The 14205-nt window shown below is 31.6% G+C and overlaps 2 protein-coding genes and 1 pseudogene across 3 annotated transcripts; 1 reads left to right on the top strand and 2 right to left on the bottom strand.

Annotated features, from left to right (window-relative positions):
• The first annotated feature begins 971 nt into the window (after positions 1-971).
• On the top strand, positions 972-4929 carry LOC11439123 (phosphatidylinositol/phosphatidylcholine transfer protein SFH3). Of its 2 annotated transcripts, none has more exons than XM_003606920.4 (15): positions 972-1046; positions 1390-1536; positions 1816-2062; positions 2166-2265; positions 2362-2628; positions 2746-2823; positions 2906-3007; positions 3104-3153; positions 3323-3422; positions 3516-3608; positions 3695-3754; positions 3830-3938; positions 4076-4431; positions 4516-4590; positions 4697-4929. In XM_003606920.4, the coding sequence occupies exons 2-15, from the start codon at positions 1488-1490 to the stop codon at positions 4706-4708; spliced, it is 1698 nt and encodes a 565-aa protein (XP_003606968.1). In that variant the 5' UTR covers positions 972-1046; positions 1390-1487; the 3' UTR covers positions 4709-4929. The 2 variants fall into 2 exon arrangements, with proteins under 2 accessions (XP_003606968.1, XP_039688863.1); XM_039832929.1 differs by lacking the exon at positions 972-1046 and adding an exon at positions 1118-1236.
• A 355-nt stretch (positions 4930-5284) lies between these two features.
• LOC11440183 (phosphatidylinositol/phosphatidylcholine transfer protein SFH6-like) lies at positions 5285-7726 on the bottom strand (annotated as a pseudogene).
• A 1806-nt stretch (positions 7727-9532) lies between these two features.
• Positions 9533-13062, bottom strand: LOC112421116 (TNF receptor-associated factor homolog 1a). Its single transcript, XM_024781418.2, has 9 exons — positions 12968-13062; positions 12789-12867; positions 12546-12708; positions 12320-12471; positions 12114-12225; positions 11839-11991; positions 10358-10708; positions 10072-10167; positions 9533-9879 (listed from the first exon to the last, which is right to left on the bottom strand). Exons 2-8 carry the CDS (start codon positions 12811-12813, stop codon positions 10116-10118), a joined length of 1008 nt encoding a protein of 335 aa, XP_024637186.1. The 5' UTR covers positions 12814-12867; positions 12968-13062; the 3' UTR covers positions 9533-9879; positions 10072-10115.
• Positions 13063-14205: the final 1143 nt, after the last annotated feature.

Consider the following 14205-nt stretch of genomic DNA (forward strand, 5'->3'; position numbering starts at 1 on the left):
ATCATTTAAAATTTATGCAATTTGTACACCCCAATTACTATTAGTAAAAATTTATTTTTTAGATTCATTCAATAAATGATACATACATCATTTATTGAATGAATCTAAAAAATAAATTTTTACTTATAATAGTGAATGATCGAAGAATATACTCTTAATAAAGAAATTTTACACATTAATTTTTGAATTCAAGAAAAGACTCGATTGAAGTATGAGCTGCGACACTATGAAGGATTAAAGATGTCAACTTCAAATATTAATTGTTAAAAATTGGTGAACTATGTTAATATTAGTTGAAACCAATAAATCAATTTTGTATTCACAGATTTTTTTTATTACAAAGAGAGTCAAAGTCCAATTTTGTATTCATCAATTGACAGAATGTTAGGACTTGTATTTAATCTTTCGATTAGATTCTTATAAAGAAGAAAAATACACATAAATACAAAATATTTGATATCTAACAAACCTCCCAAAATTTCACTCTTATTTTACCTATCTTCTTCAAATGTCAATTGCGATAAAATAAATCTAACTTCCTCGCGAGGAAGATATGTTACCTAACAACTTCTATAGGATGTATGAGAATGGAAGTGTCTATATATTGAAAGCAAAAATAGACCAAATAAAAATTAAGGATAAACATTAAAATACAACAATTCACCCTATGAATATCAACAATCATAACTACTAACTAATCAACCATTTTATTAAATAGATTTATTTTAAATTAATTAAACTAAACATAACTCGAATTAGTTAAACAAAATTCTTCTTTTGTAACAAAAAAAAAGAATTAGTTAAACAAAAAAAAGTTAAATAAACATATTAAAATACTATAAATAAAATTGAAAAAAGAAACCATATTATGTCAAAGACAACCTAGAATAACAAGACATTAAACAAGAAGGAAACTCTAAATATGTGTTTTACCAACCTGTCTTCCAATTTTAGCCCTCATATCATGGCCTCAATTTTATTGATATATTTGGATCATAAATTTACGTTACCTATTCTTCTTGTAATGCCCACATTTTTGTCTCAAGGTAAGTATGTTTCTTATAAATTTTCATTTATCATTTTTCTGCATTTTCTTCTTCCTTTTATTTGTCTAAATAATTTATTTATATCTTCTTCATTACATGTAATGTTGATTCATCTACATTTTAAGCCCCCATAGATTCTAACTAATTTTTCAGATGCTTCACCTACACTTGATTATATATAATTCATTAAGTATGTAATAAATTTATTGTATTTTTTTCCTTCCTTTTTCATGCATGATGAATATGAAGAAGGTTTATTTGATTGTTATTAAATTTGTAAAAGATAATTATTGATTTTCCAGCTTCTAATTAATTACATGTGTTGTTTGTTGGTGACTAATAGGTGTAGGTACACGTGAGGGTTCAATTGTGGGCATTTGTTATGTATGTGAATTGTTGATTCTCTTCTACAAGCATATACAAGAGATTCAATAAATAATCATGTGGGACACTATGTCTGGACCTATTACTATTGATCGACCTGTTAAAGGTTAGTGAGTCTACGTTATTATTGCATTTTCATTATCCCTTTCCATTTCATGGTCAATTTCTTAAATTTTGTTATTGTTATATATATATATATAATCATGTTTGTGTTAGAATATGAAATTTCAGGCCTTAAATTTGATCATAATTTTTATGTATGAAGCTGAGGAAAATGAAAACATATAAACTTTTTTGACACAAAAAAACAATGTAAATTGAATGCATCTTGTTCAAACTTTTGTTAGTAAGTTTTTTTTATTTTTATAATTTCTGCAAAAAACAGGTCTTGAGATTGAATATTTGGAGGATGAAAAGAAAACAAGGCTTGGATCCTTAAAGAAGGTAGCAATAAGTGCATCTTCTAAGTTCAAACATTCCTTCAAGAAGGGGCGAAGGCACAACAGGGTTATATCTGTCTTCGAGGATGAAATCGATACAGAAGAGTTGCAGGCAATCGATGCTTTTCGTCAAGCACTTATCCTAGAAGAACTATTACCCTCAAAACATGATGATCATCATATGATGCTAAGGTAGCCCTTGAGACTCATATAGTTAATAGCTGCAGCATTACCTTATGCTTTGATTAGACAGTTCTTGATGTGCTATTATTGATGTAATTATATGATAATTTAGATTCTTGAGAGCAAGGAAGTTTGACATTGAAAAAACAAAGCAAATGTGGGCAGATATGCTCCAATGGAGGAGGGAATTTGGTGCTGACACTATCATGGAGGTATTTCAGAGGAAAATTAAATATAAATTAAGAAAAAAACACCAATCATACATTTTAGTATTGTGACTAACATAAATTTCTTTCGGTTTTGTTAAGGATTTTGAATTCGAGGAGGTAGACGAAGTTCTAAAATACTACCCTCAAGGAACACATGGAGTTGATAAGGATGGAAGACCTGTTTACATAGAAAGGTTGGGTTTGGTTGACTCGAACAAACTGATGCAAGTAACGACTATGGACCGATATCTTAAGTACCACGTACGGGAGTTTGAGAAGACATCCAATGTTAAGATGCCTGCTTGTTCAATTGCAGCAAAGAAGCACATTGATCAAAGCACAACTATCTTGGATGTCCAAGGAGTGGTATGTATCAAAATCATACAACACTAAATAACTTATTATACTTTGTATCATATTATAACTTGTTATATAAGTAAAGAAGTTTCAAATAAGTACCAACGGTATAGCATGATTGATTAGGGTCTCAAAAGTATGAATAAAGCTGCAAGAGATCTCATCCAAAGGCTTCAGAAGATTGATGGTGACAACTATCCTGAGGTACTATTTTTACCTACTCAAGCATATCGGTTCAAATGTAATATTCTGACATTACCTTAGTTCAACTTTTCTTTTCATACAGTCCCTGAACCGTATGTTCATCATCAATGCTGGTTCGGGATTTAGGATTTTGTGGAACACTGTTAAGTCCTTCCTTGATCCCAAGACTACCTCGAAAATCCACGTAAGATTTTTAATTTGTATTTTTTTTTTTATATACTTAACAGTTTGAAGTAATGTTGAATTTCTGATTTCACCATATTACTAATTGATTGATCAGGTCCTAGGTAACAAATATCAGAGCAAGTTGCTTGAAATCATCGATGCCAGGTCTATATTTTCTTCTTTCTCATTGAAGTATTTTTTTTCTTCTCTCTTTCTCATTAATCAAATTGATTAGTAAGCATGCTCTTTCAATCCATCCATATGTCACAGAATATGTATAGCATTACTACTTAGTATTAGTATATTGAACACCTTGTGTTTTTCTGTTTAACAGTGAACTTCCAGAGTTCTTGGGGGGTACGTGTACTTGTGCAGACAAAGGTGGTTGCATGCTTTCTGACAAGGGACCATGGAATGATCCAGAAATCTTGAAGGTAGTTTCACGGCAGAAAGATAAAAAAAAAAAATTGTTGTATGATTAGAAGGATAAAAAATAGTGAAGTGTTTTTTTTTTCCTGATGAATTAGATGGTTCAAAACGGTGAAGCAAAATGCAGAAGGAAAACTTTATCCGAAGTTGAGGAGAAAACAATCGTCGAAGACGAAGGAGTGTGTCAAAAGGTAGTTATCTTCCTACTTCTTTATAGTTTCAAGAGCATAATTTGGTTATGAAACTTGATGTCCTTTCTTTTTCTTATGATATTCAGGGATGTGATTCTTTCAACAAAGAATACGTTCTCGAGGAGGCATGCCATGCTATAGCAGAAGTAAGTTTCATTACTTGATAAAATGTAAAACAAATGATGATTTCATATTCATTCCACTCACTTTCAATTTTGCAGGTAGCAAAACAATGTAATGCATATCAGTTCGACACCTTGGTCTCAATGAATGACAAACAAGTATCTTGGGAGGAATCATTACAAAATGATCAAAAGGCACTTTCTAAAAGTATTTGATACTGTTCTATGATTATTCTTACAGATAAATTTTTTTGTCAAGCATAATCTGCATACTCCATTTTATCAACGCAGTCAAGAATGAGACTTTGATAAAATACTAAATAGATTATTTCCGTTGATGTGCAGATTGCTTTGGTAACAATGTTTGCAAGACTGGATTTAGAAATCAATTTTCCGGCAGAATTATGGCCATGGTTTTGGGAATCATGACGTTCATCCGCATGACACGGAATATACCAACGAAAATGACTGCAATTGCATTGTATGGTAACTCGGTATATATTGATAGCAATATGGTGAAAGCAGCACCTGTCATTTCCGTTGATGATCACATGGCTCTAATGAAGCGCATGACCGATCTAGAAGAGAAGGTGAATATTCTCAGCATGAGACCTTCCATGCCACCAGAAATGGAGGAATTGCTCAACAGTACTCTAACCCGTGTCGATACACTGGAACAAGAGTTGGCTACAGCCAAGAAGGTACAGTTTTTCTTGCTACTTCACAATTTTATAATGATTTCAGAACATATTTGTAATTTATTTGTTCCTTTTTATTGGCATTAGGCACTTGATGATGCCCTTGCTAAGCAAGTGGAGCTTCAATCACATATCAACAAAAAGAAAAAGAAGAAAAAGTTGGTAGGTCATTTTAACTTTGACAATGATCCATTACTTGCATTGCATTGTTTCTATAAATATATACTTTCTTTTTATCTTATACAAGTTTCTGTGTTTGTGATTGCAGTTCCACTGGTAATTAATTACTAAGGTGATAGGTATTGCTGTCTGACCTCAAATTAAACATTAGTTAAAACTTGTAAAGTTGGTGGCGTTTTGATATCGTATGAGCCCCATAGATGCTACCGCATTCAGCTTTGTATATTCATTGTAAAAAACAATGTGTCATCCTTCTCAATTGTGTATATTTGTGTATATGTTAAATAAAACTAGGCATGGTTTAGTTTTAGCAAGAATCAATTTATGTTAAATTTATTTTCAATCTTTAAATAAGGCTTAAGGATTCAGATTTCTTGCAGTGAGAAAATCATGCAATCACACAATCAGCAAGAAAATACCATGTGATCAAAAGAGTGGACAACTCAAATGTTGAATCAATAAATCGAGTTTAAAAGTTTTAAAATGATAGACATTCCCAAGTACAAAAAATATGGAACCTTGTTATTTAACCAAATAGAGTACTACAGAACAAAAAGTTCGAGAATTTATAAAACCGAGTTGAATAATAGATTTGAGTGAAAAGAAATCAAGTTTGAAGTCAAAAGCTAAAAGTCGCAGTGTCAAGTTAATATCAATTTTGAAGGTAAAATTAATTCTAATCAACAACAACATATTCAGCATCGTCATCTGCTGTTGTCACGTTCTTGACAACATTTTCACCTTCCGAGGAAGGTGTTTTCTTCATGAATTCCAACAGCAATTCTTTGATTTGCTTCATGTCTATTTTCAACTCAGTCAGCAGCTTCCCTTGTTCACTGGCTAGCTTTTACAAAGCACTCATTCTGTTCTCCATTGCACTCATCATCGGATCCGACAGGTCCGAGTCCGACCAAATGTTAGGATTCTTTGGGGGCAACACAAGCATAACGGGAATTGTTAGAAACAAATATCACATGAATGTAGGGATTTACTAAGTAAGCTTAGCAGTCATTGGATACTATATATATCTAATCTATATTGGCAATGGGATCAAAACAACAACATAACAACCTAACTGACTAAACTATCTATAAACAACAGACATAACTAATTCCTATTTCATTATACTTATTTCATTATTCTTATGGCATTTAAGAAAACAACGACAGACAAGGTCAACACTTACATCGGCATGAACAGGGTTCAACCTAAGGTGTGAGTAACTCTTCACTGGTTTTGGAGAAGCTATATCTTCAGCTTCAGACCTCGACTCAGCTGTGGATGTATCAATGTCTTTTACCTGCACGGAAGAAGTGCCATAATCTATCAATTCATAAGATTAAAAAGATACTGAAGATACACAGATCAAATTACCATTTGGAATGGTAGCTTAGCATGTGCAACATCCTTGCCTTCACTGTTTAGAACTTTTACCGCTTGCCCTGGTTGTCTTGCTTTACCACTGAGAATCATCTGCAAAATGTTTTTCCGCATACAATTAACAGTTAGCATGTAACAAGCTTTGATATAGTAGATCATCCGATGAAAAATCAGAAGGCAAGTACAGCACAACACATAACCTAACCTTCAAAATTTCTGGGTTTTTCCAAGGTCCTTTATCGGATCTGAGGCAACCTCCATGATTGGCACATGTGCAGGTACCTCCCAAAAATTCTGGCAACTCGCTTTATTAAGTTCACAAAAATTAGTCCTTTCAAACGATAATACAAATTGGTACACTAGGTCAAACGAAAAAACAAGGACACAATTCTAAAAATACGAAGAAATAGAAATGTGTAAGAAATCCATTATGTACCTGGCATTGATTACTTCTAGCAATTTGCTTTGGTAGTTATTTCCAAGAACCTAAATAATAATTCCAAAGAGGCGTCAAGCAAAGTCACCAGCTTTAAACCGTCAAATCAAAATGGATTCTTAGAGAGCATATAGCAATTTTACATACATGAACTTTTGAAGTTATTTCGGGATCAAGAGAGTTGATGTAATTGTTACACTGATGCCTAAACTCAGGGCTGGCATTTATGATAAAGATTTGCGAATCAGCCTGTATCATTCATAAAAAAGAACAAAAATAACTAATCAGCGAGGCAAAAGTACATGTTTATCTTTAAATGTTTCCTACAACTAAATTGACAACATCAAAAAAAGGAACATAAAAAATCACAAGATTGCTCACCATAGCAGGGTAAGTGTCACCAACAATCTTTTGTATTAACGATTGAATTTCGCTATCAGGATTTAGAAAGGTGGAAAAGTCCTAAAAACACAATTATAACATAAATATTTTTGCATGTTATAGAAATTCAAAGGTAATGCAATGAAGAACAATTCATGGTAACATACCACGGCTTGAACATCTAAGATTATGGTGAATGAATCTATGAGCCTCTTGGAAGCAATTGTGCAAGCAGGAAACTTTATGGCAAACAATTTCTCAAAATCCTGTATAATGTAAACAGGCCTTCCTTCCTTATCAACGCCATGATAGCCATGTGGAAAATACTTGCCGATTTCATTTAATTCATTGAACTCAAAATCCTGAAGAAAACAAGAAATTTCAAGCACATTGGATGCAACGGCAAGGACATCAATTAATTAATCGATCATCGCAAAGGTCAATCTCGTTACATAATTTACCTTCATAATTGTATCAATACCAAACTCCTTCCTCCATTGTAGCATATCAGCCCACATCTGCTTTGCTTTTTCAATATCAAACTTCGCTTTCAAAAAACTGTGAAGCGTAGATACTAAAAAAGATAAACAATTTTCGTACAACTAAATTTAGACAACTTTTTAAGTCGTCAAAGCATTTCAAATTAATTCAAAGTAAACAAGGACATCTATAAGATCACCATAGTAGATAATAATAATAATATGCATTAACACAACCAATATAGAGAACCTTAGCATCATATGATAATCATCATGGAAGCAATTCATCGATGATCAACGATTGCCGAAAAGCATCAACAGCAGCAGGAACATCCTCAATGGAAACAGAACTAACTTTCTTCCTCTCATCCTCAGAAATCCCCAACAAAAACAACACAATACATAAACCACCAGCACCAAACACAAGAATTAAACTTAACATTTTGATAATTATCTTGTTTAAAGAGTTAGGTCTTTTGTTATTGTATACACTCCTTTTGAACTCCTAATAAATAGATGAAAAATAAACTAATTTCACAACTTTAGGAAAAGTTGTTACTCTTATTTAATTTTCTCAAATTGATAAAAATGTAATTGTATTTTCTAAATGAGAATAAGGAACATGCACTGGCAGTGTGAATTAGTTTTAAACTGACGTTCAATTGAAAAGATGACAATACAATATATGCTTATATAACAAGTTTTTATTGAACAATGTTATAAAACTATTTTACACTGTCTATGTCCCTCAAATAAACTCTTTAAATTACCCAAAACTTGCACCTAAAAGAAGTAAATAAATGAAGGACTAAAATTACAATTAAATTTTAAGAGGACTAGACTTAGAAGACCACAATTTTATATAAACTAAAAACATATGTACTTTTGTAATAAATAAAAAAAAAAAATATTTATTTTATCATAGAAACCATTCAATTGTTTTCTTAAGAAATGTCTATAATCTTAAAGGAAGTTAATATGAGGCAACACCAAATAATTCTCAAGATCTACACGATTATTTGAGTTAGATATTTATAACAACAAATTAGTCTTACAAGTTTTTTTTTTTACAAATTGGTTTTAAGTCAGAAAATCTCTACACGTATCCTATTTTCATCAAACTTAGTTAAAAAGTGTTTATTTGGACATTCAATGTTAAATTGGTATGTCCAAATTCACTAATCTCAAGACTAGTGTTCATATGTGTATTATCCAGTTTTGACTTGACACTAAATTGACCTATTACTTTCTTTATAACATCATTGATGAAATATTTATCGGTAAAATTAGACTTGAATTCAAAAACAAAAGGAAGAAAATATGTGCAAGTAATCATGTTTGATGTCGTAAGAACTTTTAGACTTATCACCTCAATGTTAAATAGTTCTTTTGGGACTTATTTTAATGGGCCATGTTAACCAGCCCCCTCTTCTATTTTTGTGTTCCACCTTTTTCTTTGCTAATATATTTTGGGGAATCTTAGCATCATGTTAGGGTTCCTCTTTGGTTAAAAATAAAAAAAATTGTCTCACTTTTAGTTATTATTTTCAATTACATAAGCATCTTCTTTTTATTATTGTCAAAACATAATTGTCTCTTTAATTATTGTGAGTGGCCTAATTTTGGTTGCAGAGTTTATTAACAACACAAAATATGAACTAGGACGTTTAATAAGATATGAGTAAGGGGTTTTACGTTTCATCCCCGAAAACTAACATATTTTCCCCTCCCCTCGTACTATTTAGTATAGCTAATATTCTCCTATTGAAAAGGTGAGTTGAGTTATTTAAAGTGATGAGTTAAATTATTGTATATTTAATCAAGCAATTAACTATTCAATTGTAAACTTTCGTGTTAATGGACAAGATGGCCAATCTGAATCACAATAGCAACTAAGGTGACATCATTTTCTTTTGGGAAAATTTGAGGTATCTTAGAACACGCATGAATGCGTCTGAATGAGATTATCAAGAGGACCGCATAAACTGACTTAAGATGTGGACATAATAAGTAATCTCTGGCCGAGTTATGGTGAGGTAAATTAAGCGACCAATAAGCCTACGATAGTGTGGAGTGCCTGAATCAAGAGCAAGTTTTTTATTCTCTTCCATCGGAAATGTCGATGGTTTGCAATCTAACATTTTGCACTCACTTAAAATATCAAGGGTATATTTTCGCTGACATGTGAACATGACAGATGGTCCGCGAGCTAGTTCCATATCAACAGCTCAATTCCCTGTCGCATGCATATTTGAAATATATGATAATCATTATCTCAACAAAGAACGTCGCAGACAGTATCAAATTAATCACGAGGACACATTTTAGGTACATCATCTTTCCAAACTATATATGAGAAAACCTTCTAAAAGAAAATGTTCTTATTTCACTATTACTTTCTACTTCGTACATCTCATGACCAGTTTTTTTTTCTTTTCCCCTTGCATATCTTCGGTGGATTGTCAAATACAGGAAGTCCACAATTCGACCGCTATATATTTGAGCAAACACAATGCTTCGCCTACACTTTTCTTTCCATTTTTGTTCAACTTCTTTTCAATTTGAAAGAGAGTAAAGTTCACCTCAATTTTATTCCTGCATCCATTAAATAAATAATTAGAATATGATCAGCCTGAACAGTCTACTGTATATCAAGCCAAAAGCCTAGCAACACTAATGTATCACACTTTTATTATTAACTAATTTTGCTGCAGCCACAAACAGTTTCTATCAAGTAGTTAACAAAATAAGAAAAACCGATCTATTTACAGCAAAAATCAAGTTTACCTTTTGCTTCTCCCATTTTTTTCACTTTTTTCTCGGACTTCTTTTTAGTTCGATTGATTGAGCTCGTCACTTTGAGTAAAGTTCTTCTCCATTTTTCTTCAAAAATAAATAAATAAATAATTAGAATATGATCAGCCTGCACGGTCTACTGGATATCAAGCCAAAAGCCTAACAACACTATTGTATCACACTTTTACTATTAACTAATTTTTTAAATTAAACAATCACACGAATACTTAATATAAAGAAACAAGACTCAGGTCAATAAATAAGTCATATATGGTACCTGAATAGATAGTCAAGAACAAATATTTCCAGAATCATGCAACCAAACTGTGTGACAATGCTTTCATATATAGGTTTATACTCTTTATCAACAACCCTTTTAAGTAGGGATGGCACATCATCATCAACCACCAACTCAAAACAATCTTTCTCAATTATGACAAACTTATCCGTAGTATTGTTAGCCTTTATTGATTCATAACCATCGCATAATATCTCCATTAGCAAAGGAGATGTCACAACACCATCTATAAAAAATTCATGCACCAAGGCTTCCTTAATTACATCTTCCTTTTCCCGAATCATTATGTTCGTTGAACTTTTGCCACTTTCTTTCATGAAAGTACAAAATCTGCAAATATTGAAAAATCATGTTAGTTAATTAGCAGACAAAAAACTTGAGGGAGTGTGACGCCCGTTTTTTTTTTTTGTTGAATAACAAAACATGGGTTTCAAAATTTCATTTCTCATAAATTAAGAATATCACATTTAAATTCACAACATTTGTACAACATAGACTCCTACAAAAGCATAAAATACAAACTTAGACTCCTGCAACGTTGGTACAACATTTGTACTGTTGAAATGATTTACTTAGCTATATTGTTCCTATCCTGTAATTAATTATTCCTATTTCTAAGGAAGTGCCAGTGGAATTGACTTAGTCCTTCCACAATTCACGTTTTAGTCAATGGAGTCATTTTATTTAGTGGTTTTCATCTCTCCGTAAAGATATTAAAGACAACTCTTGTGCACTCAAACAATACTGATAAATTCCCTTATGTTTTACTCTTCCATGTACATCATGGTATGCACATACAGGGCATACTGGTTTTGGAGATGGAAGTGGGACTGGAATAGTGAGAACCATTCTCATCTCAGTGGGGGGCATTCTCTTGGTGATAGTTTATCGTCTTTGTAAATTTCATTACTGCAAGGAGATTATTAATCCATCCATTGTTTAGCATTGCAGTATTTATAAGGGAATTTATCCCACAGTTCACATAAAAAATATCACTAGTTGCCATCATAATTTGTTATATCTTTTTGCTACTATTGTTTGTGTCAATTATTTGGCATTTCGAGCTCAACCTGAGGGAGAGTATGCTGAAATCAGGGTATCATCAGATTCGAATGAAAGAGGGTGATATTCACAAGACTGAATTTTGAACTCATGAAGGCCATTATGAATATCTCGTAATGCCCTTTGGGTTAACAAATGATGATGAATATCTAATTAACCAAGACATTGCTTCAAAAACAAAACAAATAAAAAACCGAATCAACTAAGACATGCTAAACATAGAATAACATATGTTCCTAATGACGAGATGCTTACTCGTTCCACCATATATTATTAAAATTCAAATGGTAAAACCATACACATCTATCACGTAAGTTTGTGACTCTTTTGTCAACTCCATAATAATATATAAAATATCATTTTCAACTCACTCGTAGAAAAAAAAAAGTAAAAAATACCTTGGCCACTTAATTTCATTGTGAATCAGGCTCTTCAAGTCATCCATTGTCTTCTTAAAAAAACGAGAACAAATTATGTTCACCGAATGCATATTAGCCAAAAGAAGCTCAGCTCGATACTTCTTTACAAGGAGAGGCTGGAAGAAATTTTCTCTGTGCATTAATAACGATCATACAATGAGTTGCATGGAATTCAGTGACACCCAATGCTTATAATTATATGGTAAAAATTCGATGAGTATATTGACCAACATAATGCATACATAAGGACTTACCCAAAAATCTGAATCTGCAATTCTACTTTAACATTACCCTCATCGTCAAGAAAACCTTCTTCACAATCAAATGCATAGCCGGAATAACCATCACAAAGTGAGTGGAGTAGATCTGAATAAACTCAAATGAAATAGTTGGTGTTAGTAAATTTAAAAAATAATAATAATAATAATAATAATAATAATAACTTTATTTAAAAACCTACCTAAACGTTTAGTTAGTAGGTAGTCATGGGGGTGAATTATCGCTACTGTGTTCAGTACATAAAATTTCAACACTGGATTGTTGTCGTCAGCAGATAAATCAAATTTCAAATCAAATTTCAACAAGGTTCCAGTATGAACAGCTGTGCAATTCCTGTATTGGCATATCAATCTTTACAATTATTCACTCTTGACTACATAAAATAAAAAATTAAGAAAGTTGAATACCCTTTAAATCCTCCAATTTCAATGACTTTAGTTTTATAATCGTCATCAACAACCTCATCTGGATAAATCGGCTTTAGTTTGAACGATTCTTTTTTATATAGTATTGACTGATCAGTACGATCTTCTTCATCAAAGTTTTTCAAAAATTTCCGAAAATCCTTACCTGAGAGAGAGAGAGAGAGGACAATAAGTATGAGTATCAACAAAAGGAGATTTTGTTGCTATGTTTAAAGAGATGCTTACAAATTTTAAGCTCCTTCACCTTCATCTTTCTTTCAAAATCAAAAAATTGTATCAAATTTTCTCCTGTTGAAACAAAACCCTATAATCTCATACCAGCAATACAATACAATACACACATAAACACTATAACATGAAATTGATTAATACAGATTATAATAAGAAGATTCAATTCAAGCTACCTGTGTTTCTGCGTTGTCGCCGCTTCTCTCTCTATTCTTACGATCAGATTTGCTTAAAAAACTAGTATTAGGGTTTAGGTGGATATGAAATATAAATTTTCAAGTTTACCGTACATTTTGCATGATGCAAAATTTCAGGGTATTTGATTAACCGTAAACAGTCAAATGAAAAATTTGACGGAGGGATAAATTGATTAATGTTGTGTATTTTCATGCGATAATTGAAGTTTTGCTAATTTCATGGGGTAATTGACGAAACTTACAATTTCGTAGGGTGAATTGCCTATTTACTCAATTAAATAAGGTGTAAAATATATTAAGGGTTAAATATGTTTTTGATCCCTATAAATATGACAAATTTTCATTCAACTTTTAGTCCCTATAAAATTTTCAATCTTCATTTTTGTCCCTCTTTTAATATAAATTCATATTTTTTAATAAATTTTTTTAGAAAAATTCAAAATATTATAAGAATCATTCTAAAAAATTCATAATTTGAATTTTTTTTACAATATTTTACACCTGGTACCTTTGATTTGGTTAATAATAGTTTGTTTTTGGGAAATTAATAATTTTATTAGAATGTTTTCAAATAACTATTCCAAAAACATTTACATTACTCTTACGTTTCACTCTCTTGCGATCTGATTCTTAGGTTCCATAGCAGATGTGTTACATACTTACTCCCTCCGTATTTTTTTATAAGCAAAATTGACCATTTCACACTTTTTAAGGAATGTGATCATTGTTATTTAATTTAAACTAAAATACCAAATTTACCCTCATGACAATTCTTGTTGTCCAACCTACTCATGTTCTTTCATTAAATAAAGTGCCTAGTTTTATATTTTTCATGTTATTTCATTAAAGAATGGTTTTGCACTCTTCCACTTCCCAAACAATTTCAGTTTCGGCGCAAATTTTTTCACCTACTACTACTTTCATTTTATTAAAAAATTGGCGGTAACAAAATTTGGTAAACTCATTCTTCTAAAATTTAAATTTCAAAATTTCTAGTCACTTTGATTTCTTCTATAAATTGAAAGTAAAAAATGCAAGAAAATTGGAGCTTCACATTGTTAGTGTAAAATGACTCTTGGTATTGATTTGAACACCCCTTTGAATGACTTGAGCACATCTAACCACCTCTCAAATGAGTCTCTCAATATTGATTTGAACATCCATTTGAATGACTTGAACACATCTAACCACCTCTCGAATGAGCCACTTAATATTGA

Source organism: Medicago truncatula, chromosome 4, assembly GCF_003473485.1.
Source record: "Medicago truncatula cultivar Jemalong A17 chromosome 4, MtrunA17r5.0-ANR, whole genome shotgun sequence".
In the NCBI taxonomy this organism is placed as follows: Eukaryota; Viridiplantae; Streptophyta; class Magnoliopsida; order Fabales; family Fabaceae; genus Medicago; species Medicago truncatula.